The sequence below is a fragment of the Jaculus jaculus genome, chromosome 7, assembly GCF_020740685.1.
Source record: "Jaculus jaculus isolate mJacJac1 chromosome 7, mJacJac1.mat.Y.cur, whole genome shotgun sequence".
NCBI lineage: Eukaryota > Metazoa > Chordata > Mammalia > Rodentia > Dipodidae > Jaculus > Jaculus jaculus.
In genome coordinates, this window is record NC_059108.1 from 22,781,446 (window position 1) to 22,805,896 (window position 24,451).

Below are 24,451 nucleotides of genomic sequence, written 5' to 3' on the forward strand. Positions count from 1 at the left end.
GGTGGCGCACGCTTTTAATCCCAGCACTCAGGAGGCAGAGGTAGGAGGAGCCCTGTGAGTTCAAGGCCAGCCTGAGACTCCATAGTGAATTCCAGGTCAGCCTGGGTTTCAGTAAGACCCTACTGTGAAAAACAAACAACCAAAACAACAACAACAAACCGAATAACAAGCACAACAAAAAAACCCTAAAGATCATAGAAAACAAAACAAAAAAGTTTCCATGGGGCTGTCTTAGTTTGTTTTGTACTGCTATAACAACAGTAGAGACTAGATAATTTATTATTACTTTTTAAAATTTAAGCCAGGTATAATGGCAACACACCTTTTTTTTGGTTTATTTTTATTTATTTATTTGAGAGTGACAGACAGAGAAAGAGACACAGAGAGAGAGAGAATGGGCAAGCCAGGGCCTCCAACCACTGCAAATGAACTCCAGATGCATGTGCCCGCTTGTGCAGCTGGCTAACGTGGGTCCTGAGGAATCAAGCCTCGAGCCAGGGTCCTTAGGCTTCACAGGCAAGCACTTAATGACCAAGCCATCTCTCCAGCCCTGGATAATTTATTTTTAAAAAAGCTTTTGATTGGAAAATTTCATTCATATAATTTTTTAAATTTTTATTTATTTATTTAAGAGAGTGAGAGAAAAAGAGGCAGAGAGAGAGAGAGAGGGAGAGAATGGGTGCTCTAGGGCCTCCAGCCACTGCAAATGAACTCCAGATGCATGCATTGCCTTGTGCATCTGGCTTATGTGGGTCCTGGTGAATTCAACAAAGGTCCTTTGGCTTTCCAGGCAAACGCCTTAACTGGTAAGCAATCTCTCCAGCCCCCTCATGTAATTTTTTTTTAAATACTATTTTATATTTATTATTTATGAGAGAAAGAGAGGAAGAGAGAATGGACGTTCCAGGGCCTCTAGCCACTGTAAACAAACTCCAAATGCATGTGCCACCATGAGCATCTGGCTTATGTGGGTACTGAGGAATTGAACTTGGGTCCTTAGGCTTCACAGGCAAGTGCCTTGACCACTGAACCACCTCTCCAACCCTCATTAGTTTGTTTTGTCCTCCCTGCCTTCTTCCACTGAACCCCTTCTTCTTTCCTAGCCCCTTTTCTATTTTGATGTCATTTTTTGCCTTCCTCCATCACCCATGACACATTGATGGACCCAATATTCTTGTACAGGTCTGATGCAGGTAATGACAGTCCCTGTGAGGTGCTGAATGCAATAGCATCCCAAAGCACTGCTCCCCTCCCTTTGGCTCTTACGTCCTTTCTACCACCTCTTCGGCAATGTTCCTGAGCCTGGAAGGTGTGACAGAGAGGTCTCATTGAGTGCTGAGCATTCAACTGTCACCTCTTCTCAGCACTTTGATGAGTTTTGAGTCTCTCTACCATAGTCACCATCATCTGAAAAAGCAGCTTCTCTGACCCAAAGTAACAACAGCACGAACATATTGGCATAAACATAAATATTTAGAGGGTAATTTGATGGGCACAATATATCCATTTAGCCAAACAGCAGTAATAACTTTCTCCCTAGGGCCTATGACTGTCTCAGCCACAGCTTTTGGCTAGGTTTACATTACCAGGCATAAACTCTCCCCCACGGAGCAGGCCTCAAATCCAGTAGCAGCTGGCTGCTCCATAACAGTCACACCACTATTGCAGCAGTGGGCACATCGTGCCTGGCTGACCGGATAGGTGTAAAGCTCACAGGATCCACTGCGGGTTAAGACTGCTGATGACTTTTCTTTCCCAGCAGCCTGCATAGAACTTTCCAGCACGGTGACAGCTAGCCAGCAGAGAGGAGGCTTCCAGCTCAGGACCAGCTTGATTTCTCAGTGTCCTGCAACTGAAGCATGTAGAGTCCTCAGGAATAGGGAGAGTGTGTAATTTATTTATTTATTTTTTTAAGGAGTCTACATTATGTTTTTAAAATTTTCTTGTTTATTTGTATTTATTTGAAAGTGACAGGCATAGAGAGAAAGAGGCAGACAGAGAGAGAGAGAGAGAGAATGGGCGTGCCAGGGCCTCCAGCCACTGCAAACGAACTCCAGACGCGTGCGCCCCCTTGTGCATCTGGCTAACGTGGGTCCTGGGGAATCGAGCCTCGAACCGGCGTCCTTAGGCTTCACAGGCAAGCGCTTAACCACTAAGCCATCTCTGCAGCCCAGAGTGTGTAATTTATAATGAACAGAAATTTGCTGGCTTATGGTTCTGGAGGCTGGGTCGTCGTCCAAGGTTGAGAGGCTGGCATTTGGTGGGGACTGTATGTTGCTGTGTCATCCTGTGGAAAAGGCATCAAATAGGGGAGGGGAAGGAAAGAGAGATGATAGAGAGATGTAGACAGATAGATCAAAATCCCTCTTTTAATAATGAACCCATTCCTATAATAACTAACTCACCCTTGTGGCAACAGAATTAATCCATTCACTCTGCCCTCTGTCTTTTTCACATCCTGTAGAGCCCTCGCCTTCCAAAACTGCTGTACAGGGGCTCGGGTTTATAATACATGAGCTCTGGGGGACATGCTCAGACTCTAGTAAAGGTAAGTGAGCTATGACAACAAAAAGTGACACTCAGGCTGGGGAGATGGCTTAGTGGTTAAGGCGTTTGCCTGAAAAGCTTAAGGACCCATGTTCAACTCTCCAGATCCCACATTAGCCAGACACACAAAGGTGAGGAAAGCACAAGGTCACATATGCTCACTAGGTGGCACAAGTGTCTGGAGTTAGATATCAGTGGCTGAGGTCCTGGTGTGCCAATTCTCTCTCTCTTTCTCTGTCTCTGTCTCTCTATCTCCAGAAAAAAAAAAAAAAAAGTGATACTCAACTCTGGATTGGCTCCAGGGATTTGGTTAGAGTATGGACCTTGGAATATACATGGTAGATTAAGAAAACTACAAAATCTAGCTGGGTGTGGTGGCGCACGCCTTTAATCCCAGCACTGGGGAGGCAGAGGTAGGAGGATCGCCGTGAGTTCAAGGCCACCCTGAGTCTCCATAGTGAATTCCAGATCAGCCTGGACCAGAGTGAGATCTTACCTGGAAAAACCAAAAAAGAAAAACAAAACAAAACTACAAGGTCCTCAGGAAATATATGCAGGGATAATTTCTTTCTAAAACATAGAAAACTTTAAGATGCCCAAAGTCAAAAACGTCAAGAGCGGATATCTGAATGTTTGCTCTATTACTCTCTATACTTTTAGGAATACTTAAGAAGTTATACAATTACTTTGGCCTGCTCCCAAATTTAATAAAACAGTACCCAAATATGTAAATATAAGCCATAGTATATTCCCTTCAAACATAGAAAAAAAATCCTTCTGAATAATTTTTTCTACATTTTCTATAAGGTACCACATGGTATGTAATTGGGGAGAAACTTCTGTTTTAAGAAGAGCCTTCAGGCACCCCCTTGGATTGGCATGAAGTCAGCTCAGTGGTGGGGGTCGAGGCCATCGCTGAGTGGCTTTTCAGTTTCCTGTGCTTTTGGACCCCAGTGAGTTGCTGGAGGGAACTTTCTGGCACTCTCCCGGGGCCACTGTGCTGTGCTGGCTGCCAGCCCCCCATCCCCCCCCATCCCCCATCTGGTCTGTTGTCTCTGACAAGCTCCTCTGCCCGAGGACACTGGCTTGCCCGCTCCCTGCTGCTGCCTGGAGGCTCACTCGCAGGCTTGGGATGCAATGAAGTCTTGACGGATGCCTGTGTGGTGTGCAGCGGCCTCCAGCCCTCCTCACAAGATAACTCAATTAAATGCGACAGGCACAGTGAATTTGGGCAGTTGCACCTGTCTTGGGAGGGGTGCTCAGAAGCCATGTTTAACTCCCCGTGGATAAAGAAGCCCCCTAAAGTCCGGGCTCAAGGCAGGAGTCAGGGAACCGTGTTGCCCAGAGCTCCTAAGAGATGCAAATCAGTATAATGAATAGGAAGCCAGGCATGGTGACACAAACCTGTCATCTCAGTACTGAGGTGGCTGAAGTAGGAGGATGGTGAGTTCTAGGCTAGCCTGGGCTACAGTATAATGAAACCCTATCTCAACACGCACACACATACAGTAGAGAACAGTGGGTTTTAGTCTATAATCCTTTTGATGAGAAAGAGCACATTATTATTTTTTATTTGTTGGGTTTTTTTGTTTTTTTGTTTTTGGTTTTTCGTGGTAGGGTCTCACTCTGGCTCAGGCTGACCCGGAATTCACTATGTAGTCTCAGGGTGGCCTCGAACTCACAGCGATCCTCCTACCTCTGCCTCCCGAGTGCTGGGATTAAAGGCATGCGCCACCACGCCCGGCTCAAGAGCACGTTATTTATTTATCATTTACCGCTGGTGTTAAAACCCAGGGCCTTGTATATGCTATGCACCTGCTGTACTGATGAGCTACGTCCTCTAGGCTGCCCCACCCTTTCATTGAAAACCCATCTCCTTACAGAGATTGCCAGCATCCGACACCCACTGCTGTTAGCGCCTTCTCCTTGAAGCCTTCCTTGGTTTCCTCAGGACTCCTCCAGCCCGCCCCATCCTGGCTTCGTCACTCCTTATGCCCGGCTTCTAGCCCCTTCCACACCGCAGTGTCACTTGTAAGGTTCGTGAAGCCCAAATCGTTCCTTCAACCTTTATTATTATTATTTTTTTTTGAGGTAACATTCTTATTCTACTCCAGGCTGACCTGGAATTCACTGTGTAGTCACAGGCTGGCCTTGAACTCACAGCAATCCTCCTACCTCGGCCTCCTGAGCACTGGGATCGATGGTACGTGCCACCACACCCAACTTGCCTTCAGCCTTTGTCAACAAGAGTGAATGGTTGAATATTTATAAAAAGGAGTTCTTCCCCATTTAAAGCAGGTTAGGAACCAAAAAGAGACAAATGGGGCTATAAAGATGGCTCAGTGATTAAGGCACTTGCCTGCAAAGCCTAAGGGCCAGGGTTCAATTCCTCAGTACCCATGTAAAGCCACATGTTCAAGTGCTTAAGGAGTTCGTTTGCAGTGGCTAGGGGACCTGGAGCTCCCATTCATTCTCTCTCTCTCTCTCTCTCTCAAATAAATAAACAAAATATATTTTTAAATAATAAAAAGAAAAATGCTGTCAAATGCCAATTGCTCTTGACCATGACCTCTGGCGATTAGTGGGTGGCTATGGAATAGACCACCTACTGCTGGGCTCCGATAAAGGGACTGATGCTGACCACAAGGTGGAGAGAATTACTGGATCTACCAGGAGAGGGCGGACGCGCTCTAGGCGACTGAGGGCTTGGAGCCATTAAAGTCAAGGAAGAGAGGGATTTGGAAGAGAATTTTGTTTGAATTCATCTTCCTGCCCTCTGCCAGTTGCCTCCTGTGGATTTGGTAGCTCAGTGGAAACCCTAGAGGACAGCGCTACCGGGAAAACAGACGTGGCCCTGGTCACAGTTTCTCCACTAAACGATTTAAGCAAGTGAGTAGCGTGTACCTGCTTGTTACAGGAAACGGAGCCTGAGGAACCTTGAAACAAACTCGCCAAAAGCTAGATTCTTCCCCTACCCAGACCGCACAGCGTCAAGAGGCTCACAGAGCTCCTGCTGGCTGGAGAGCATCCGCCCGTGAAACCCAACTCCTGAGTTAAGTTGCTTTGTCTCGGGTATTTGGTCACCGAAAGGAGAAAAGTAACTCACACACCAGGAAGCCATTGATCTGTACTTCTGTTGTTGTTTTGAAGTGCTAGGGATGGAGCCCACATGTGGGCAAATATTCTGCCACTGAGCCACATTACCAGTCTTTAAAATGCCCATTTTAGGGCTGGAGAGATGGCTTAGCAGTTAAGGTGCTTGCCTGCAAATCCTAAGGACCCAGGTTCAACTCCCCAGAGCCCATGTAAGCCAGATGCCCATGGTGGCACATGTGTCTGGAGTTTGTTTGCAGTGGCTAGAGGTCGTGGCACACCCGTCCTCCCTCTCTCTTCCTCTGATAAATAAATAAAATTTGGGCTGGGAAAATTGGCTTAGTGGTTAAGGCGTTTGCCTGTGAAGTCTAAGGAGTATGGTTCGATTCCCCAGGACACCTGAAAGCCAGATGCACAAGGTGGCACATGTGTCTGGAGTTTGCAGTGGCTGGAGTCCCTGGAGCACCCATTTTCTTTCTCTCAAATAAAGAAATAATACATTAAAAAATAAATTTAATAAATAAATAAATTAAAAACACCCATCTCATTGTATTGTATTGTATTTTTATTTCTTTATTTATATATTTGAGAGGGAGAAAGAGGCAGAGAGAGAGAGAAAGAGAGAGAGAGAATGGGCACACCAGGGCCTCCAGCCACTGCAAATGAACTCCAGATGCATGCGCCTCCTTGTGCATGTGGCTTACGTGGGTCCTGGAACTGAACCTGGGTCCTTTGGCTTTGCAGACAAACACCTTAACCACAAAGCCACCTCTCCAGCCCCATCATCGTATCATATTTCTTGAGACAAGGTCTTGCTACGTAGCCCCGGCTAGCCCCAAATTCACTCAAAATTCTGCCTCTGCTGGTATACGGGCATGCAGCACTGCACCCTGAGTAATGCCAGTGCTGAAAGCAACTCCATAAACATTTGCCTTATGTGTGGAGTCACCAAATGACACGTTCTGTGTCATACAGCGCTGATGATTGCATATATTTTTGTTTTTACCAAAGCAGAGGAAACACTACACAAAAGCAACTTAACTATTTTCATTTCGCGTCTTGAAACACACACCTACCGCCAACACAGCGCCTTCTGCTCACCGGTGCGTAAGCCCAGCCCAAGGGAACAAGAGCCCTGGGTGGCTTTCTTTCCTCTCTATGTCATCCTTGGCAGGGTGAGTCGTTGGCTGATGTAGGGGCATTGCATGAGTCAACAGGGAGGTGACGTGTTCCTTGGTTGTTGTGTTTCTTGGAACCGCCTTGTCCCCTGCCTTCAGTTGAAGCACTTCTGATTGAAAGGAGCGTGTGGCCGCTCAGTGCCCCGGCTTAGTCCACCAAAAACACCACCTAACTTACCTCGTATTCATTCGAATCCCAAGGAACTCCCACGTGCCAGGAGCACGTCAATTTCTCCAGTACTGTATGAAAACGTGGCAGCAAGGAGTGGCATATACATTGTAGGTGCTTTCTGTTCATATACGTGCTTCACCATCCCATTAGATGGCACTTGAAAAATACAAGTTTCCACTCGGGAGGCAGAGGTAGGAGGCTCGCTGTGAGTTCGAGGCCACCCTGAGACTCCATAGTGAATTCCAGGTCAGCCTGAGCTAGAGTGAGACCCTGCCTAGAAAAACCAAAACAAGGGCTGGAGAGATGGCTTAGTGGTTAAGCGCTTGCCTATGAAGCCTAAGGACCCCGGTTCGAGGCTTGCTTCCCCAGGTCCCACGCTAGCCAGATGCACAAGGGGGCGCACGCGTCTGGAGTTCGTTTGCAGAGGCTGGAAGCCCTGGCGCGCCCATTCTCTCTCTCCCCCTCTGTCTGTCTTTCTCTCTGTGTCTGTCGCTCTCAAATAAATAAATAAATAAAACAAAACAAGCAAACAAACAAACAACAAAAAGACACAAGTTCCAAGGAAAGGTCATTGAGAATTTCAAGATGGCAACAGAAAGACACTGAGAAGAGCCAAATGGTGGGTCTTGAAAGCACAGGCCGTGTGCCCACGAAGCCAGCCTGATGGCCAGGATTCTCACCAATGCAGAGAGTGACTGTGTGAGGGGTGCAGAGGGAAGGAGGGAAAAGCCTTCTGCGTGTCTGGCCTTCCTGGAAGTGACGATCGAGATTGGCACAGAGAGCAATTTCAGGGGGGCCCTAGAGGGGAAGAGCAGCCCTGCCCCCTCCCTCCTGCTCTGTGGGGCTGGGTGGTATCAGGGTCATGGCACTGTGTTGGTTGTGGAGTCTGTGAAACCCACCACCAGGTGGAGGCACTCATAGCTCTGGATCTTTTCTCCTTGAGGGGACTGAGATCTGCGGTGAATCTGCTAATTCAGAACTGAAATGGAGCCGCACGCCTTTAATCCCAGCAATGGGGAGGCAGAGGTGGGAGAATCGCTGTGAGTCTGAGGCCACCCTGAGACTACACAGTGAATTCCAGGTCAGCCTGGGCTAGAGCAAGACCCTACCTTGAAAAACCAAAAGGTAAAAATAAAAACTAAAAAAGCATAAAACAGACCTTACAGATTAAACCAGTCATAGTGGGTTTAGTGTAACCATAGAAACCCAACCCAAGCTAATTTAGGAGGGGATTCAGAACACCTAAGTTTATGGGGGACACCTGAATCAATCCACCACAGAGCCCATCCATCAACTGATAGCCTATCCAGTGGCACCAAGGTGACCCACTAAAGACATCATTCCCCCTACCTTTTTTTTTGTTTTTGTTTTTTTTTTGAGGTAGGGTCTCCCTCTAGCCCAGGCTGACCTGGAATTCACTATGTATTCTCAGGGTGGCCTCGAACTCTCAGTGATTCTCCTATCTCTGCCTCCTGAGTGCTGGGATTAAAGGCATGTGCCACCAGGCCCAGCATGCCCCACATTTTTAGAGAGAAAGAGTTGGTGAGCCAGAGCCTCAACTACTGATATGGAACGCCAGATACTTGTGCCACCTAGTGGACATGTGTGGCCTTGCACTTGCCTCACCTTTGTGCTTCTGTCTAGATGTTGAAAGTGGAGCTGGGTGTAAGTCCACCCGAAAGATATTTCAAGCATCATATATATACATTTGCTGTGTAATTAGAAATATTCAAATCTGTAAGGTGTTGACCGTTCATCTAGGTTGATGCATTAATGTACTTATTGGTATTAAATTACTATCACTGGGTTATTAAAACAAAGTAATTCTGTGAAGCCGGGCATGGTGGCACACTCCTTTAATCCCAGCACTCAGGAGGCAGAGGTAGGAGGATTGCCATGAATTCAAGGCCATCCTGAGATTGCATAGCGAATTACAGCTATGCAGTCTATTTTGAGCTAGAGGGAGACCCTACCTCAAAAAACAAAAATAAACAAACAAACAAAATGCTGGGGCTTAGTGGTTAAAGCATTTGCCTGCGAAGCCTAAGGACCCAGACATGATTCTCCAGTACCCATGTAAACCAGATACACACTGTGACACAAGGTGTCTGGAGTGTGTTTGCAGTGGCTAAGACCCTGGCATGCCCATTCTCTCTCTCTCTCCTTAAATAAATAAATAAATAAATAAATATTAAAAAAAATAATTCTGCTCAAGCAAGATCTGTATTTATAGGTCATTTAATAGCTGAGGAACAAAAGAGGGGGAGCAATTGCTTATCTGTAATAGTTGCCATATGCTGACCCTCTCAGGTTATGTACCTGCTAATTCATTTACAGAGGAGGATAATGAGCCTTAGGAGGTCAGAAAATTTGCCCAAAGCCACACTAATAATGAGAGATGGGCCTATAAATTAGACCTCCCCCCTCCCCAAACATCTGTCTATCTCCCACACCTCGATCATTGTCTGTCGCCTAAAAGGTGAGTTTAATTGATGGCATGAACACGAAGGAACGCCTCCGGGCCGTTCAGAGCTCTGTTACACCAAGCATGATCAGGAGGCCTTAGGTGGCCACTTGTATGAGCTTGTGTTCTGTCGCTGAAACAAAGTACAAGGCTGAGGACTTTAAACGGGAAACCAAGGTTTATTTGGCTGGCAGATTTGGAGGCTCCAAGTCCAAGATCAAGCGTCTTGGAAAGGGGCTATTGTGGCCCTTGCTGTATCACAACACGGTGGAGGAGAGGAAAGTGAGACAATCCCCTCAAGGGCGCACACGCAGTGGCCCAGTTACCTCCCACTAGGCGTCACCTCTTAAGTAGTCCAACACTTTTCACCACCACCTCACTGAAGACCAGGCTTCTAGCGCAGCAGCCTTTTGGGGACACAATTCAAACCATAGGAAACTTTAATGTCATATACATGGTACATGTAGCCAGGTATAAATGTAAAGAAAGGATCTAATGAAGCAAATTATTTTTGCATGTGCATGTGCTGTGTGTTGCATGTGTGTGTAGGCAAAGGTCGATGTCGGATGGCCTCCACCTTGTTTTCTCAGTGTCTCTTCCTAAATCTAGAGCTCACACCTATTCAGCCAAATGAGTTAAGCAGGAAGTCGTAGGGGTCCTTCTGTCTCTGCCTTCCCAGCCCTGGAATTACAAGTACCTACCACCTGCCCTGCTTAAACAGAGGTGCTGTGGATCCTCACTGAGCCATCTCTGCAGCAAATTCTTTTTTGTTTGTTTTTTTGAGGTAGGGTCTCACTCTAGCTCAGGCTGACCTGGAATTCACTCTGTAATCTCAGGGTGGCCTTGAACTCATGGCGATCCCCCTACCTCTGCCTCCCCGAGCACTGGGATTAAAGGCGTGCACCACCACTCCCTGCTTGAAGCAAATTCTGTAAGCGAGAAAGCACACCACCAGTGAACTGTTTTAAGAAAGACGAGAGGGCTGGAGAGATGGCTTAGCTGTTAAGGCGTTTGTCTGCAAAGCCAAAGGCCCCAGGTTCAACTCCTCAGGACCCACGTAAGCCAGATGCACAAGGGGCACATGAATCTGGAGTTTGTTTGCAGTGGGTGGAGGCCACTATCTCTATCTGCCTGTTTCTCTCCTCTCTCTCTCTCTCAAGTAAATAAATAAAAATAAAATTATTTAAAAGAAGTTTTATTTTTAAAAAAGAAAGACTAGAACCATCTGCCCCCGCCCCATAGGAAGTACAGGGGTGGCTTCCAGCATCTGCACGAACAGAGAAGCCGTACATAGCCTCCCTTTCTCTAAGCCACAGACGTGGGGAGCTGGTACAGGAAATCGGGGCCCTAGGATTGGCAGCAGCACTGGGATCTTTAGCAAAGCCAGTCTTGGCTTGTATGTACCTTGTGTCAGCCCCAGGCGAGTAATGACCTTCTCCCCCATCTGCTGACTCCAGACTTGAGAGAAGGTCAGGCTTTGTAGGACGCAAAGTAAACTGCAATGGAAAGGAAATGAAAGGGAGTGTGTTTCTAGCCCAGCTCCGTCTCCCTGCAGCCTGTTCGGCTTTTGCGCTCCTTGCTTCTCTGGCCCTGCTGCTGCCCATGGCTTGAACATGTGGGGAGGCTGCCGTGGGCTGGGTGTCAGAACTTGAGTGCATATTGGAAGTGTGTGTGGGAGGGTCTGGGTTCCATCCCCAGTACTGCAAATAAGGAAGGCTAGGGAAAGAGGAAGGGGAGGGAGGGCAGAGGGAGTAAAGAAGGGAGGGAAGGGGAAGGAGGAAGGCAGGGAAGGAAAAAGAGGGAGGGAGAGGAGAGAAAGCGGGAAAAGAGAAGAAGGGAAGGATGAGCTGCTCAAATCAGTGATTCCCAAATACCTGTTTGCTGTCACAGAATGACTTAAAAATACACATTTCAGGGACCCACCCTGGGAGATACTGATGCGATATGTCTGGGGTGGGGACAGGTATCTGCTTTTTAAAACTCTGGCCCAAGCCAGAGTGGTGGTGCACGCCTTTAATCCCAGCACTTGGGAGGCAGAGGTTGGAAGATTGCCATGAGTTCCAGGTCACCCTGAGACTACATAGTGAATCCCAGGTCAGCCTGAGCTAGAGTGAGACCCTACCTAGAAAAAAAAAAAAAAAAAAAGAAAAACGAAAAACAACTCTGACCCAAAATGATTCTATTCCCCAGTCTGGGCTTGGGAACCTCTGGGCTCCAGATTGCCCAAAGCCCCTTTCGGGCTCTCATGTTCCCTTGTGGAAGGCTGTGGTACGCAGTATGCGAATGCATCTCATACTGAGGCCCTGCATGCAACACTCTAGCATTTGTTGTTTTTTTAACTACTTTATTTATTTATTTTTGAGAGAGAAAGAGGCATATATAGAGAATGGGCATGCCGAGGCCTCTAGCCAGCGCAAACAAATTCCAGACGTATGCGCCACCTTGTGCATCTGGCTTACCTGCGTCCTGGGGAATCAAACCTGGGCCCTTTGGCTTTGTAGGCAAGTGCCTTAGATGTTAAGCCATCTCTCCAGCTCCATATTTGTTGCTTTGCTGAATGTGGAATCTAGAAGTGTGAAGTATACGGGAAGAAGTAGGGAGGGGAGTAGGGGTACATTCTTTGAGTACCTCAAAATCATTGTCACAAGCCGGGCGTGGTGGCGCACGCCTTTAATCCCAGCTCTCGGGAGGCAGAGGTCGGAGGATCGCCGTGACTTCAAGGCCACCCTGAGACTACATAGTGAGTTTCAGGTCAGCCTGGGCTAGAGTGAGACCCTATCTCAACCCCCCCAAAATTTATTGTCACCTGTCAGTGAATTTAATCTCGTGTTCCTGAACATGCAAAAGGAAACTCCTAAACTCTGGGTATAGAATCCAGCCATTCACCTAAAGCCCTAGCAAGCTAGTGTTCTAGGCTCTACAGAAGTTAAAAAGGGCACAGGAGCTGTTGAAAAGCCCAGGATAACACCAAAAAAATCTCAGCACTCTTGTTGCTTTTCGGTGGCTTCCTTTTGGGGAGGATTAAGAAGTTTTGGGACAGGGCTACAGCGATGGCTTAGCGGTTAAGGCACTTGCCTGCAAAGCCAAAGGACCAAGGTTCGATTCTTCAGGACCCACACAGGCCAGATGCACAAGGTGGTGTGTGCTTCTGGAAGCCCTGGCGGGCTCATTCTATCTGTCTCTGCTTCTTTAAATAAGACTTTAAAAAAAGTGTTGGGACAGCCTATAAGTGGTGGTGACACAACATTGTGAACATACTAAACCCCACTGAATCACTCTCTTTAAAATAGATAATTCTGTATTCTGTCACTCTTATCTTACAAATGTAACAATTCTTTTTAAAGATGTTTTAATTTACTTATATTCATAAACACACACACACACACGTACAGTGAGCATGCCAGGACTTCCTGAGACTGCAAAAGGAACTTCAGACAAACGTATCACTTTGTGTATTTGACTTTACGTGAGTCCTGGGGAATTGAACCGTGGGCCCGCGGGCCCTGCAAGCAAGCACCTTTAACCACCGAGCTATCTCTCAAGCCAAAATGCAACATTTTTTTTTTTTTTCAAGGTAGGGACTCACTCTGGCCCAGGCTGACCTGGAATTCACTATGGAGTCTCAGGGTGACCTCAAACTCAAGGCAATCCTCCTACCTCTGCCTCCTGAGTGCCGGGATTAAAGGCGGGCGCCACCACGCCTGGCAGAATGCAACAATTTAAAAAAAAAAAAACTGAACCTTAGATCTGAAAGATGATGGACTAACAGGTATAAGGAAACAAAACTTAAACTGCCAGGAATAAAACCACAGTATAACCCGTGGCTATTTAATATATTATGGCAAATAACTGGGCCAGTTCAACGGGTCTGGGACTGGATAGATAGCTCAGTGGATAATGCGCTTGCCACACAAGCATGAGGACCTGAGTTTGGAGCCCTGGGACCCACGTAAAATGCTGGGTGAGTGGCACATCCCTGCAATGCCAGCACTAGGGAGGCAAAAATAGAGAATCCCTGGGTAATTACTCTAGCTGACTAGATGAGCTCTAGATTCTTGGCCTGGAGAGATGGCTTAGAGGTTAAGGTGCTTGCCTGTGAAGCCTAAGGACCCAGGTTCAATTCCCCAGGACCCATGTAAACCAGATGCACAAGGAGGCATGTGTCTGGAGTTCCTTTGCAGTGGTGTAAGGCCTTGGTGTGCCCATTCTGCCTCTCTATCTGCCTCTTCCTCTCTCTCTCTTTGAAATAAATAAATCCAATATTTTTAAAATTAAAAAAAAAAGAGGGCTGGAGGGATGGCTTAGTGGTTAAGGCATTTGCCTGCAAAACTGAAGGACCTGGGTTCAAGTACCCAGGACCCATGTTAGCCAGATGCACAAGGGGGCACACACATCTGGAGTTTGTTTGGAGTGGCTAGAGGCCCTGGCACGCCCATTCTCTTTCTCACTCTCTCTTTCCTTCTTTCTCTGCCAAATAAATAAATATAAATAAATGAATATTTTAAAAAATTAAATAAAAGAGACCCTATCTCAATTAATAAAGTGAAGAGTGACTAAGAAAGACTCCTGATGTTGATCTGTGACCTCCACACCATGTGTACACATGAGCATGCGTACCCACACACACATATGTGCCCACACACATTTGAACACACATGTGCCCACACCATGTACCCATGCATGCCATAACAATAGAAATTATTTAATTAAAAATTTACATTTCTAGCTCTATTCTTTCCAGAAGAATTCATAAGATTTAGGGTTATTCTGTTTAGGAGTCAGGAATGCCTTTAAAAGAGTATTCTGTGCAAAACGTAAGGAGGAAGAGGACCTGAGGGGGCCGTGGCTAGCTAGCTGCTGTATGAAGTTAACAGAACCATTCATTCAGCAAGGCTGCCTCAGTGAGACAAGATCCCATATCGCCAATTCCTGTGGGCATTGTACTAAAGTCCCCTTGTCCACTGCGGAGAAGGAAGCTTGAGTTTGGGGTAGTGGAGAGTTATTCAAAGAAGAAGAGGCTTCTGGTGAACATAATGAATACCACTTAATTGTACTCTTCAAAGGGCTAAAGTTGCTTCTTTGTTTATTTTTTGGAGGTAGAGTCTAGCCCAGGCTGACCTGAAATTCACTATGTAGTTTCAGGTTGGCCTTGAACTCACAGTGATCTTCCTACCCCTGCCTCCCTAGTACTAGAATGAAAGGAATGTGCCACCATGCCCATTTTTTAAAATTATAATTAATTTTAAAAATTTTTTTTACAGAGAGCAAGATCAAACCCCAGACACTTGCACCACCTAGTGGGCATGTGCTACCTTGTGTTTGCCTCACCTTTGTGTGTCTGGCTTTCGTTGGATCTGGAGAGTAGAACATGAGTCCTTAGACTTCACAGGCAAGCGCCTTAACCCCTAAGCCATCTCTCCAGCCTTAAGGCCCCACTTTTAAAACTATTACGTCACATAAAAAATGTAAAAAGAAAAATCCAAACACCATATAATGTCTGCGATCTCGTCAGCTCCACTGGCGAGAATGAAAGTGCCAAAGGTGGCATTGGGGCTCTGCCGATTAAATGAGTTAAGGTAGGTGCAGAGCAGGGCGGGAGGAACCCGGGGAGGAAGGCAGTGTTTATTAAATGACTGGCGTCCTTTGAAACCATCTGTGTGTGGCTGACTCTCCTGTGTGGAACAGCTGCTTTTATCCATTAGGAATGAGCGGATATTTAAGTCATTACTCAATGCTCATTTCACAGCTGGGCTTTGAATTGAAAGGCAGTTCATATCCAGCAGATTTGGCATCAGGTACTTGAAGGTCTTTGTGTTGAGATTTGGAACATGTTACCACCTAATAATGGATTCAGCTGAATGTGAGAGATAGCTAGAAGGGCACGTCTCCACACTTGAAGATGATTGGATCAACATGCATGTTTCGCTCTGTTTTCAGCCCTGAGTTTATAGCTGTCTGTATCCCTAGACATTTTTATTGATATTGATGGGATATGATGCGATCATAGGAAAAGCGTTCATTCCCTCTGCTGCAGTTCCTTCTCATCACGGCGTTCATGGGGGACAATGCCCAAGTTAAAACTTTAAAATGTCTTAAACAGGAGACTAGCTCTCCAGTGAGAATTCCGATAAATGGATTAGTCAAGGTCATTTAACTGAGCTGTGGTAATAAATTACCCTCGATCCTCGGTGGCTTAACTTGATAAGGTTTTGTTCTTGTTTATGCAAACTCCACCGCGACTCGGGGCACCCCCAGAGTCCCAGGGGATTCCTCCAGGTAATGTGATGACTCAGTATTCCAAGCTGCCTCAATCCTGAGAGGGACCAGTGCAACTCGAGTTTTCCAGAGAAAGGAAATAATGGACCACGTATCAGTTTCCAAATGGTTTGGTCCCAAGCGACCCACAACCCATTGGGCAGAGCTAGTCACACAGCTCTGTGTACCCCTAGAGGTGGGCCACCCATCAATATTTTGTGCACAGCAAAGCTGTGTCTTAGAACCCTTCTGCAGCCTGGCTACTCAAGCCATGGTGACTGAGCAAAACAGGCATTTCTGGCTAGTTAATGACAGGCCTACAAAGACCTAAGAAGAGACTGCCTTGGAACAGGTTACCAAAAAGAAAGGGTAGCGGTCTGAGCCTGCTAGTTTGGCAGAAGTTCATTTCTAATCGCTCACAAAGACACACGTTTCCCAGCTTGGGGTCCAGTGACGGGAAATAGTCAGTGGTGATCAGGTGATGGTGACTAACGCCACACAGAGGGAAGCGTTCCCTGTTGGCTCCTCCTGGCTCCTGGGCACAGTGTAAGAAAAAGAGCCCCAATTTACACTGTGCATACATTTTGAGAATGCTATCCATGAATTGAGTTTTATTTTAAGCGTATCTAGGAAGCTGGGATTTTTTTTTTTTTTTTTTGGAGTACTTCTGTCAAATGGATCTTTGAAAACAAAGTGTCATACTTCTTTGGCTTTTCTTTTTCCTTCTTTTTTTGTTTACTTTTACTTATTTGAGAGTGACAGAGAGAGAGAAAGAGGCAGATAGAAAGAGAGAAATGGGTGTGCCAGGGCCTCCAGCCACTGCAATCCAAACTCCAGACACGTGCACCCCCTTGTGCATCTGGCTAACGTGGGTCCTGGAAAATCGAGCCTCGAACTGGGATTCTCAGGCTTCACAGGCAAGTGCTTAACCGCTAAGCCATCTCTCCAGCCCTTTCCTTCTTTTTTTTTTTTTAAATATTTATTTATTTGACAGAGTGAGAGAGAAAGAGGGAAATAGAGAGAGAATGGGAGCACTAGGGTCTCCAGCCACTGCAAACAAACTCCAGAAGCATATGCCACCTTGTGTATCTGATTTACGGGGGTCCTAGGGAATTGAACCGAGATCCTTTGGCTTTGCAGGCAAATGTCTTAACCACTAAGCCAGCACGTTCTTGGCTTTTCATAAAAGCAGAGGGCACCCATTGGCACTTAACACTCAGACACAAGGAGCAGCGACATTGTCCCTGCTCTGGTTAGGGGTCCACTTCTCACCATGATGCCAGGACAGTGGGGTTCTGCCCTGTCAGCCCCAGGGGCATCCTAGAAATTGGAGGGCTGTGGAGGCTGAGCAGATTCCGGCAACAGGGCAGGGAATAAGTTTATAGTTTGTGCAATGCACACTGGGGCTTTTGTAGGTGTTTGATTCATGGTCATCACCAGACCTTCCGCTCTCACGTCACTCTCATTCCTTTTCTCCTTGCCCACGTAGGGGTGAAGGTTTTGGAGGACTGCCCCACACAGCTCCTCATCCCTTCATATCTGCTAGGGGGTGGGATCATCGGCGCCTTAGAGGGAAGGTGTGTTTGTCTGTTTGTAGTGCTTGTAGACGGGTGGCTTTCAGGCACAGTGGAGTTACATCCATGATGCACCACTCACCGAAGCTCCAGAACAGCCGGGCCCCCACTGAGGGTGGGGTGACAAGGGCACAGAGTTTTCCAGAAGAACTCACTCACCCAGGGCTATGCATTTTCACAACAGATTCCTTGCTGCTGTCAGGCTCGATGTGCGAAGCTGCAGCTTTGGTCTAACAAGAGTTGCTTCAGTGAGGTGACAACTGAGAGCTAGTTGGCTATTGAACTCAGCTAATAAAATCAAGGCCTTGTAACTGCGTCAGCTGGCTGGCCTAGGGAACTTGCTATGTAGACCAGATTGGCCATGACCTTGAGAGACACTCCTTGTGCCTCGGCCTTCCAAGTGCTCCAAATGCTGTCACTTCAAGTATTCACCCCAACACTCACCTCCCTCTGTGCCTCTTTTAAACAAAACTGTTTAGGGCAAGAGAATTTGCATTTGGGTAAACGATTTTTTTAAATTTTTGTTTGTTTTTATTTATTTATTTATTTGAGAGCGAAAGACACAGAGAGAAAGAGGCAGAGAGAGAGAATGGGCGCGCCAGGGCTTCCAGCCACTGCAAACAAACTCCAGACGTGTGCACCCCCTTGTGCATCTGGCTAACGTGGGTCCTGGGGAACCGAGCCTCGAACCAGGTGTCCTTAGGCTTCGCAGGCAAGCGCTTAACTGCTAAGCCATCTCTCCAGCCCTGGGTAAACGATTTTGATCCGGGGGTTTATGCTCCTAAATTTCCTGTAGCCCCTAGTTGTCAGTCAGTCATGTAGAATTAGCTGGGTTCAGTTGCCCGTTGACTGGTGAACCCGCATGTGTGGCTAGAAGGGTTTCTCTGGATCTTCAGCTAGTGTCAGTACAGGAAGGGATTTACTCATGGAGTGTAATGGTCTCTGTCTAAACAGGAAAAGCAACTGGGGAAGACATAGCAAAGGGCACTGAAGCCCTGGCTGGCAGGAAGTGGTAAGCCTGCTAAAGGTCTGTTAGGTCAGCCTGCATTTACCAACGACTTCACAACCAGCCGAACCCTCTCAGCTTCCTATATCAAAGCTAGAATACACAGTATCTGGATTTTTCCAAAGAAGATAGGCAAAAATGAACACACGAGAAAGCAGAATCAAGTACCATGTATAAAATTTATTTGGCCCTACTCTTTGGTTTCTTTGTCAGCTTCTGAATGCTGAGGTTTTGCAAAGATGCTGGTTAGCAGTGTTGGCCATGATGACCTAGGTCGTCAAAGGAATGTCTTTTAGAAATGTGTTCTGAGGGCCAGGTGTGGTGGTGCACGCCTTTCATCTCAGCACTTGGGAGGCAGAGGTAGGAGAAGCACCATGGGTTCGAGGCCACCCTGAGACTACATAGTGAGTTCTATATCAAAGTGAGACCCTATCTCAAAAAAAAAAAAAAAAAAGAAAAGAAAAGAAAAAGAAAAAGAAATAAAGCAACTCAATCCTCAGTCTTTGGGCTGGAGAGATGGCTTAGCGGTTAAGCACTTGCTTGTGAAGCCTAAGGACCTTGGTTCGAGGCTTGATTCACTAGGACCCTCATAAGCCAGATGTACAAGGTGGCACATGCATCTGGAGTTTGCAGTGGCTGGAGGCCCTGGTGTGCCCATTCTCTCCCTCCCTGTCTCTCCCACTTTCTCTCTCTGTCACTCTCAAAAAATAAATAAAAACAAAAATTTTTTAAAATTGCTAAAAAAAAAAAAAAAGAAATGTGTTCTGAGGGCTAGAGAGATGGCTCAGTGGTTAAGTCACTTGCCTGCAAAGCCTAATGACCTGAGTTTGATTCCCTAGTACCCACCTAAAGCCAGATGCACAAAGTGGTGCATGCAACTGGAGTACATTTGCAGTGGCTAGAGGCCCTGGTGTGACCCTATCTCAATTAAAAAAAAAAATGTTCTCAGGCTAGGGATGTTGCTCAGATATAAAGTGCTTGCCTAATATGCATAAGACCCTCTATACTATTACACATACACATAAATATATACATACATACATACACACACACACACACACACACACAAACACACACACGCATGCACATATCCAATTAGTAGCCATAAGCTTGATGCTATCAAAGAATATGTCTAATCATTAGAGCCCTTATGTCCTTGTCTCCCGAAGCAGTGGGCAGTGTTCTGGAATGTACAAATACACACAATCATCCCTATGACAACATCCTGCTGGTATCCTCCTGGGACTGAAGGCTCTGAGCTCAGCAGAGCTGTGTATTCCCCGTGGCCTGACAGAGTTAGGTGAACACTCCAATGGTTTGGGCACCATGGAGATGCTCAAAACAGGGGCAGAGTTTTCAGCAGTAATTACCTCTGCCCTCATCATGAGGCTGCTAAGTGGAGCTTTCCTTGGGAGAAGTGACTGTCCGTGGGGCCTGTTCCTCCTCAAAACAGCCATTTTTTCCCCTTTATGAAAGCCAGCCCAGAATCCAGAGGTAATTTATTTTAATGAATAAACCAGAGCCCTAATAAGCAGCATTGATTTTTTTTTTTTTCTCCTAGCAATCTAAAACAGTTTAAAGCCAGAGTAAATCTGTGTGCTTCTCACGGCAAGGTAATTCACAGTGAGTCTACCACCGTCGGCACAACAAACGGGTTTGTTTGTTTCCTTGGGGTGGTAATGCTTTGTTTGAGACCCCCTTGGATCGCTGCACATTGCACCCCAGCATCCTTTTGAACGATGTTGTGTAGTGTCACGCCAGTGCATTCTATTGAAGAAACATCTCAGAAATGAAGGGGACACTTCCCAGTGACCAAAAAGAACTGAGGATCATGACCCATTAGAAAACCATGAAATGAATTTGGTAGGTTGTGATCTGCTTTTCAAATGAAATGAAATGAAACAGAGCATATTAATGTGCCTCGTGAGTTACGCATTGTTTGATACATAGATCCAGGGAGTGTTGGAGAAAGTATCATTTGTCATCCAAACTGGACCACATCTGTGTGAGTACTGAGGCTTTAGTGATCAGAGGCCAGAACTTCTCTGAACCCACAAGGACACTAAATTGCTGGGTTGTGTTGTAAAATATATTTGTTACCATGGGCCATGTTAGAAGAAAGTTTCAAAGAAAGTGGTGGCCCACCAGTCCGCTCCACTTCCAGTGTCCAACATCTTGGTGATAAGTGCTTCCACTAAAAGCACTGTGGGCTGGGGAGATTGGCTTAGCAGTCGAAGGCTCTTGCTTGAAAAGCCTGTGGACCCAGGTTTGAATCCCCAGTACCCACACACAGCCAGCTTCACAAAATGGTGTATCATCTGGAGTTTGTTTGCCACTGCACACAAGCAACAAGAGGCCTTGGTGTACTCATTCTCTCTTGTCATCTCTCTCTTTTCACAAATAAAATTTAGAAAATAAAAATGGGGCTGGAGAGATGGCTTAGCAGTTCAGGCGCTTGCCTGTGAAGCCTAAGGACCCATGATTGTTCTCTCTCCAGATCCCATAGAAGCCAGATGCACAAAGGTGAGGCAAGCACAAGGTCACACCTGCCCACTAGGTGGCACAAGCGTCTGGAGTTTGATTTCAGTGCCTGAGGCCCTGGTGCGCCAATTCTCTCTCTCTCTCTAAAAAAAAAATAATAAAATAAATATGGGCTGGAGGGATGGCTTAGCGGTTAAGTCATTTGTCTGCAAAGCCAAAAAACCCAGGTTCAGTTTTCCAGGACCCATGTTAGCCAGATGCACAAGGGAGGGCACGCACCTGGAATTTGTTTGCAGTGGCTGGAGGCCCTGGCGTGCCCATTCTTTCTCTCTCTCTCTCTCTCTCTCTCCCCCTCCTTCTTTCTCTGTCAAATAAATAAAAATAATAATAAAAAATAAATAAAAATGAATTGAAACACTGGCTTCTGAGCCGTATGGAACTTATTCAGTCTTCAAAAAATCCCCAGAGGGAGGTACTTAGGGTAGGAAGGAGTCTTTGAATAGAACAAACCAAAAAGAAAAGAAAAAAATCTCTGGCTAACCTAAGAGGTAATTTATTGGAAGAACTCACACTTGAAAGGTCAGTGAAGGAGAAAGGAACCAGATGTTTCCAGAAAGCCTGGGCAGCAGGACTCTCTTCTTGCGGCTTTCCTTGGATTGGTGGTGACATGAGTGAGCCCTTGTTATCTTCTCTTTCCTGGTATCGCTGAGATCCAGAACCAGTCCTTGGAGGACAGCCAGATACATAGGTTTTGGGTGTCCTGTGGCTCCCTGGTATGCCAAGAGTGAGGGAGGGGTTCTTCTGGGAGGGCAGGTGGCACAATTTATCCTTCCTAGATATGAGATGGGAAGGGTGTTTGTCCAGGGAATGGAGCCTTGGGAGGCAGAGAAATAGTATGGAGAGACAGAAACTAAACCTGGACCATCCTTTCCAGCTTCGGTAGATGAGGGTGGGACTCAACCCTGGCCTCTTGAACAAAGTGAAACTGGTTTTCTCCTCTCCGCTAAACCCTCCACCCTCCCCCTTTACTGCATCATCCTCATCTCCAGAGAACCCTCCCACCTCTCAGCTCATGGGAAGCCCTTCCTGGAAGAGTTGGCTCTGGACCTCCGGCTCTTCCAGGTCCTCACATTGCTTTTTCTATAGAAAAGTTCTGTCCCTCAGCCAGACTGCATGTCTTATTCCTGCAGAATCTATGCAGAGAGCCTGCAGGAGTGCTCTCCTGATAACCATTTGGATTTAAGCACCTCAGAGGATGGTGTAGACAGAAGTTGGGCGGTGTGGACCATCTCTTTAATAACTGTGGACTGGGTTCCTCAACTTCTCTGAGTCTTAGTTTCCTCATCTGAGAGACATGGGTCATTACATGCACAAGTTAATGCAGGCATGGAAGGCAGCCAGTCTAACCACTTAAGTTTTGCTATTTTTTTTAGATATTATTTATTTATTTGCAAGCAGAGATAAGAGAAACAGAGCGAGAGAGAGAATGAATATGGGCACTCCAGGGCCTCTAGCCACTGCAAACAAACTCCAAATACATGCACCACTTCATGCATCTGGCTTTATGTGAGTACTGGGGAATTGAACCTGGGTGGTTAGGCTTTGCAGGCAAGCACCTTGACCGCTTAGCCATTTCTCCAAGTCAATATTTGTTATCTTTTCATAAGGAATAGCTCTTCATTGTAAAAAAAAAAAAATACAAAAAAAGCACCACGAAGAAAATGAAAGTTATCTGCAAATTATACCACCCAGAAAAAAAAGAAATCACTGTTAGCATTGGAGCCTGAATAACTCTGGGTTGAGGCCTTGTGTACACAAACTCCTTTAATACCTTCACCTCAGGATGATTGAGAATTAATCAAGATAATGTATCTTAAGTACTTTACCCAGTACCAGAGTGTGCATGTGCTTGGACGATAAAAGAGAATGTCAGCCCAAGTCTCCCTACAGAGATGTTTAGGCCAGTTAACTCCTTATCCTGGACCAGCTCCCGTATCCAAGAGAAAATTGTCATCCCAGGATGCTGGTCCTGGCTTGCGCCTTTCTTCTTGTCGGTTTTAGTTCTAGTTGTAAATGTGAAGTTCCCCGTCTCTTTCTCCCCCACCTTCCCTTCTCCAGACTGCTCGGCCTCTCTGCCCCTTGCCCCTTGCCCCTTGCCCCTTGCCCCATGCCCCAGGTGTCCCTCCTGCTGTATGACTCCACCAGGATGAGGCGCCTTCTGTCCAAGGCTGTGCTGATAGACGACGATGATGAAGATGACTATCCCTGGAGACAGAACGCTCACAAGTACTGCATCCACCTCGGCCTCGGCCCCTTCCTCCGGTTCACTCTGGGAAATTACTGGGTCTTTTCTGTGTATCTGCCTAGCTTCATCCCGCCTATCCAGCAGCCTCAGGCTTGCTGTGAGAGAAGCCTGTGTCTCTTTGCAGTCGGGGTGCTGGGGCTCAGTCACCCTGTGCTGGCCATGCTCATCCTGGGCAACGGCTATGTCTACGTGTGCGCCAGGTGGAGACTTGCTGCCAGTGAAGACTGACAACACGCTTTCCAGCCACACACACACACACACACACACACACACACACACACAGAGTTTTGGAAGAAAAGCTCATTGGTGAGTTGGTAGAACCTTCCCACAGGCATTGCGTAAACCCCAAATCACACAGGGGCTTCTAACAGACTCAAGAAACTTCACACGGACATACAGAAAGCGCTCACACTCTTCTCCAGGTGGGAAATTTGTACTCACGAGTGTTTTCACAGGGATTTTTTTTTTTTTGTTTTTTGAGGGGATGAGACAAGGGAGGTGAAGAACGGGAGGCCCCTCCCAATCCCAGTGCAGTTGTGAGGACCGTCACAGAGCACAGTCAGCTGTGATTATTATTGCTACTGCTGGGGGCGGGGGTGGGGTGGGGTGGGATGGGGGGCTTCATCTACAGACAGGCTTCCCAAAGTTACGGAAGTGTAGATCTTCAACTCAAGTCTACCTTAGCTTTAGCACAATGTCTTCTGTTATTAAAAGGAGAAAGATGCTATTATGGTTTTGATATAAAAAAAGCTCATGTATTGAAGGCTGGGGCCTCCCGGTGTTCAGTGCTCAGAGACTAGGCCTTTGGGAAGTGGCTGGATCGTGAGGATTCCGCCTCCATCAACAGAGAAGTCCAGTGAATACGAACAGACCACGGGGAAGTTGCGAGACTGTGGAACGCGAGGCCCGCTTGGGGTGGGCCACAGATGATGTCATCTTGTCACCTGTGGCCCCTTCCTGTCACTCTTCCTGACCACCATGAGGTGAGTTCCACTTTCTTACTTTCCTTCCTTTCTTTTTCTTTTCTTTTCTTTTTTCCATTCCTCTCTCTCCTCTTTCTTTCCTCTGTCTCTCTTCTTTATCTACTTCAATGTTCTGTGTAGCCCACGCTGGTCCGGAGCCCACACCAGGCTTCACCGCGTGCCCCTGCTGCCGGTGGAGCAAACTGACCATAAATGGAAACCTCAGAAACCATGAGCCAAAACAAACCTTTCCTCCTTTTAAGTTTCCTCAAGGGTTCATGCGGAAATGAAAGAAAACACTGACTATTCACAGATGGCCTTTGTTAACTCCAGCTGCCTTTGGGGAAGGTTGGGGAACAGCCCTTCCCAATCCTAAATCAGTAAGGTTTGATCTGATGGGTGGGGACATCCTGA

The 24,451-nt window shown here is 46.7% G+C and overlaps 1 protein-coding gene across 1 annotated transcript; it reads left to right on the forward strand.

Annotated features, from left to right (window-relative positions):
• Positions 1 to 1,290: 1,290 nt before the first annotated feature.
• Tmem272 (transmembrane protein 272) lies at positions 1,291 to 23,303 on the forward strand. The gene is made up of 3 exons (XM_045155536.1): positions 1,291 to 1,309; positions 17,199 to 17,290; positions 22,947 to 23,303. Exons 1-3 carry the CDS (start codon positions 1,291 to 1,293, stop codon positions 23,301 to 23,303), a joined length of 468 nt encoding a protein of 155 aa, XP_045011471.1.
• Positions 23,304 to 24,451: the final 1,148 nt, after the last annotated feature.

Excerpts from the sequence above, each read along its gene's own strand:
- Tmem272 (XM_045155536.1), top strand. Across the intron at positions 17,291-22,946 it reads GCGCCTTAGAGGGAAGGTGT|GTGTCCCTCCTGCTGTATGA; the intron begins GTTTGTCTGTTT and ends CCCATGCCCCAG.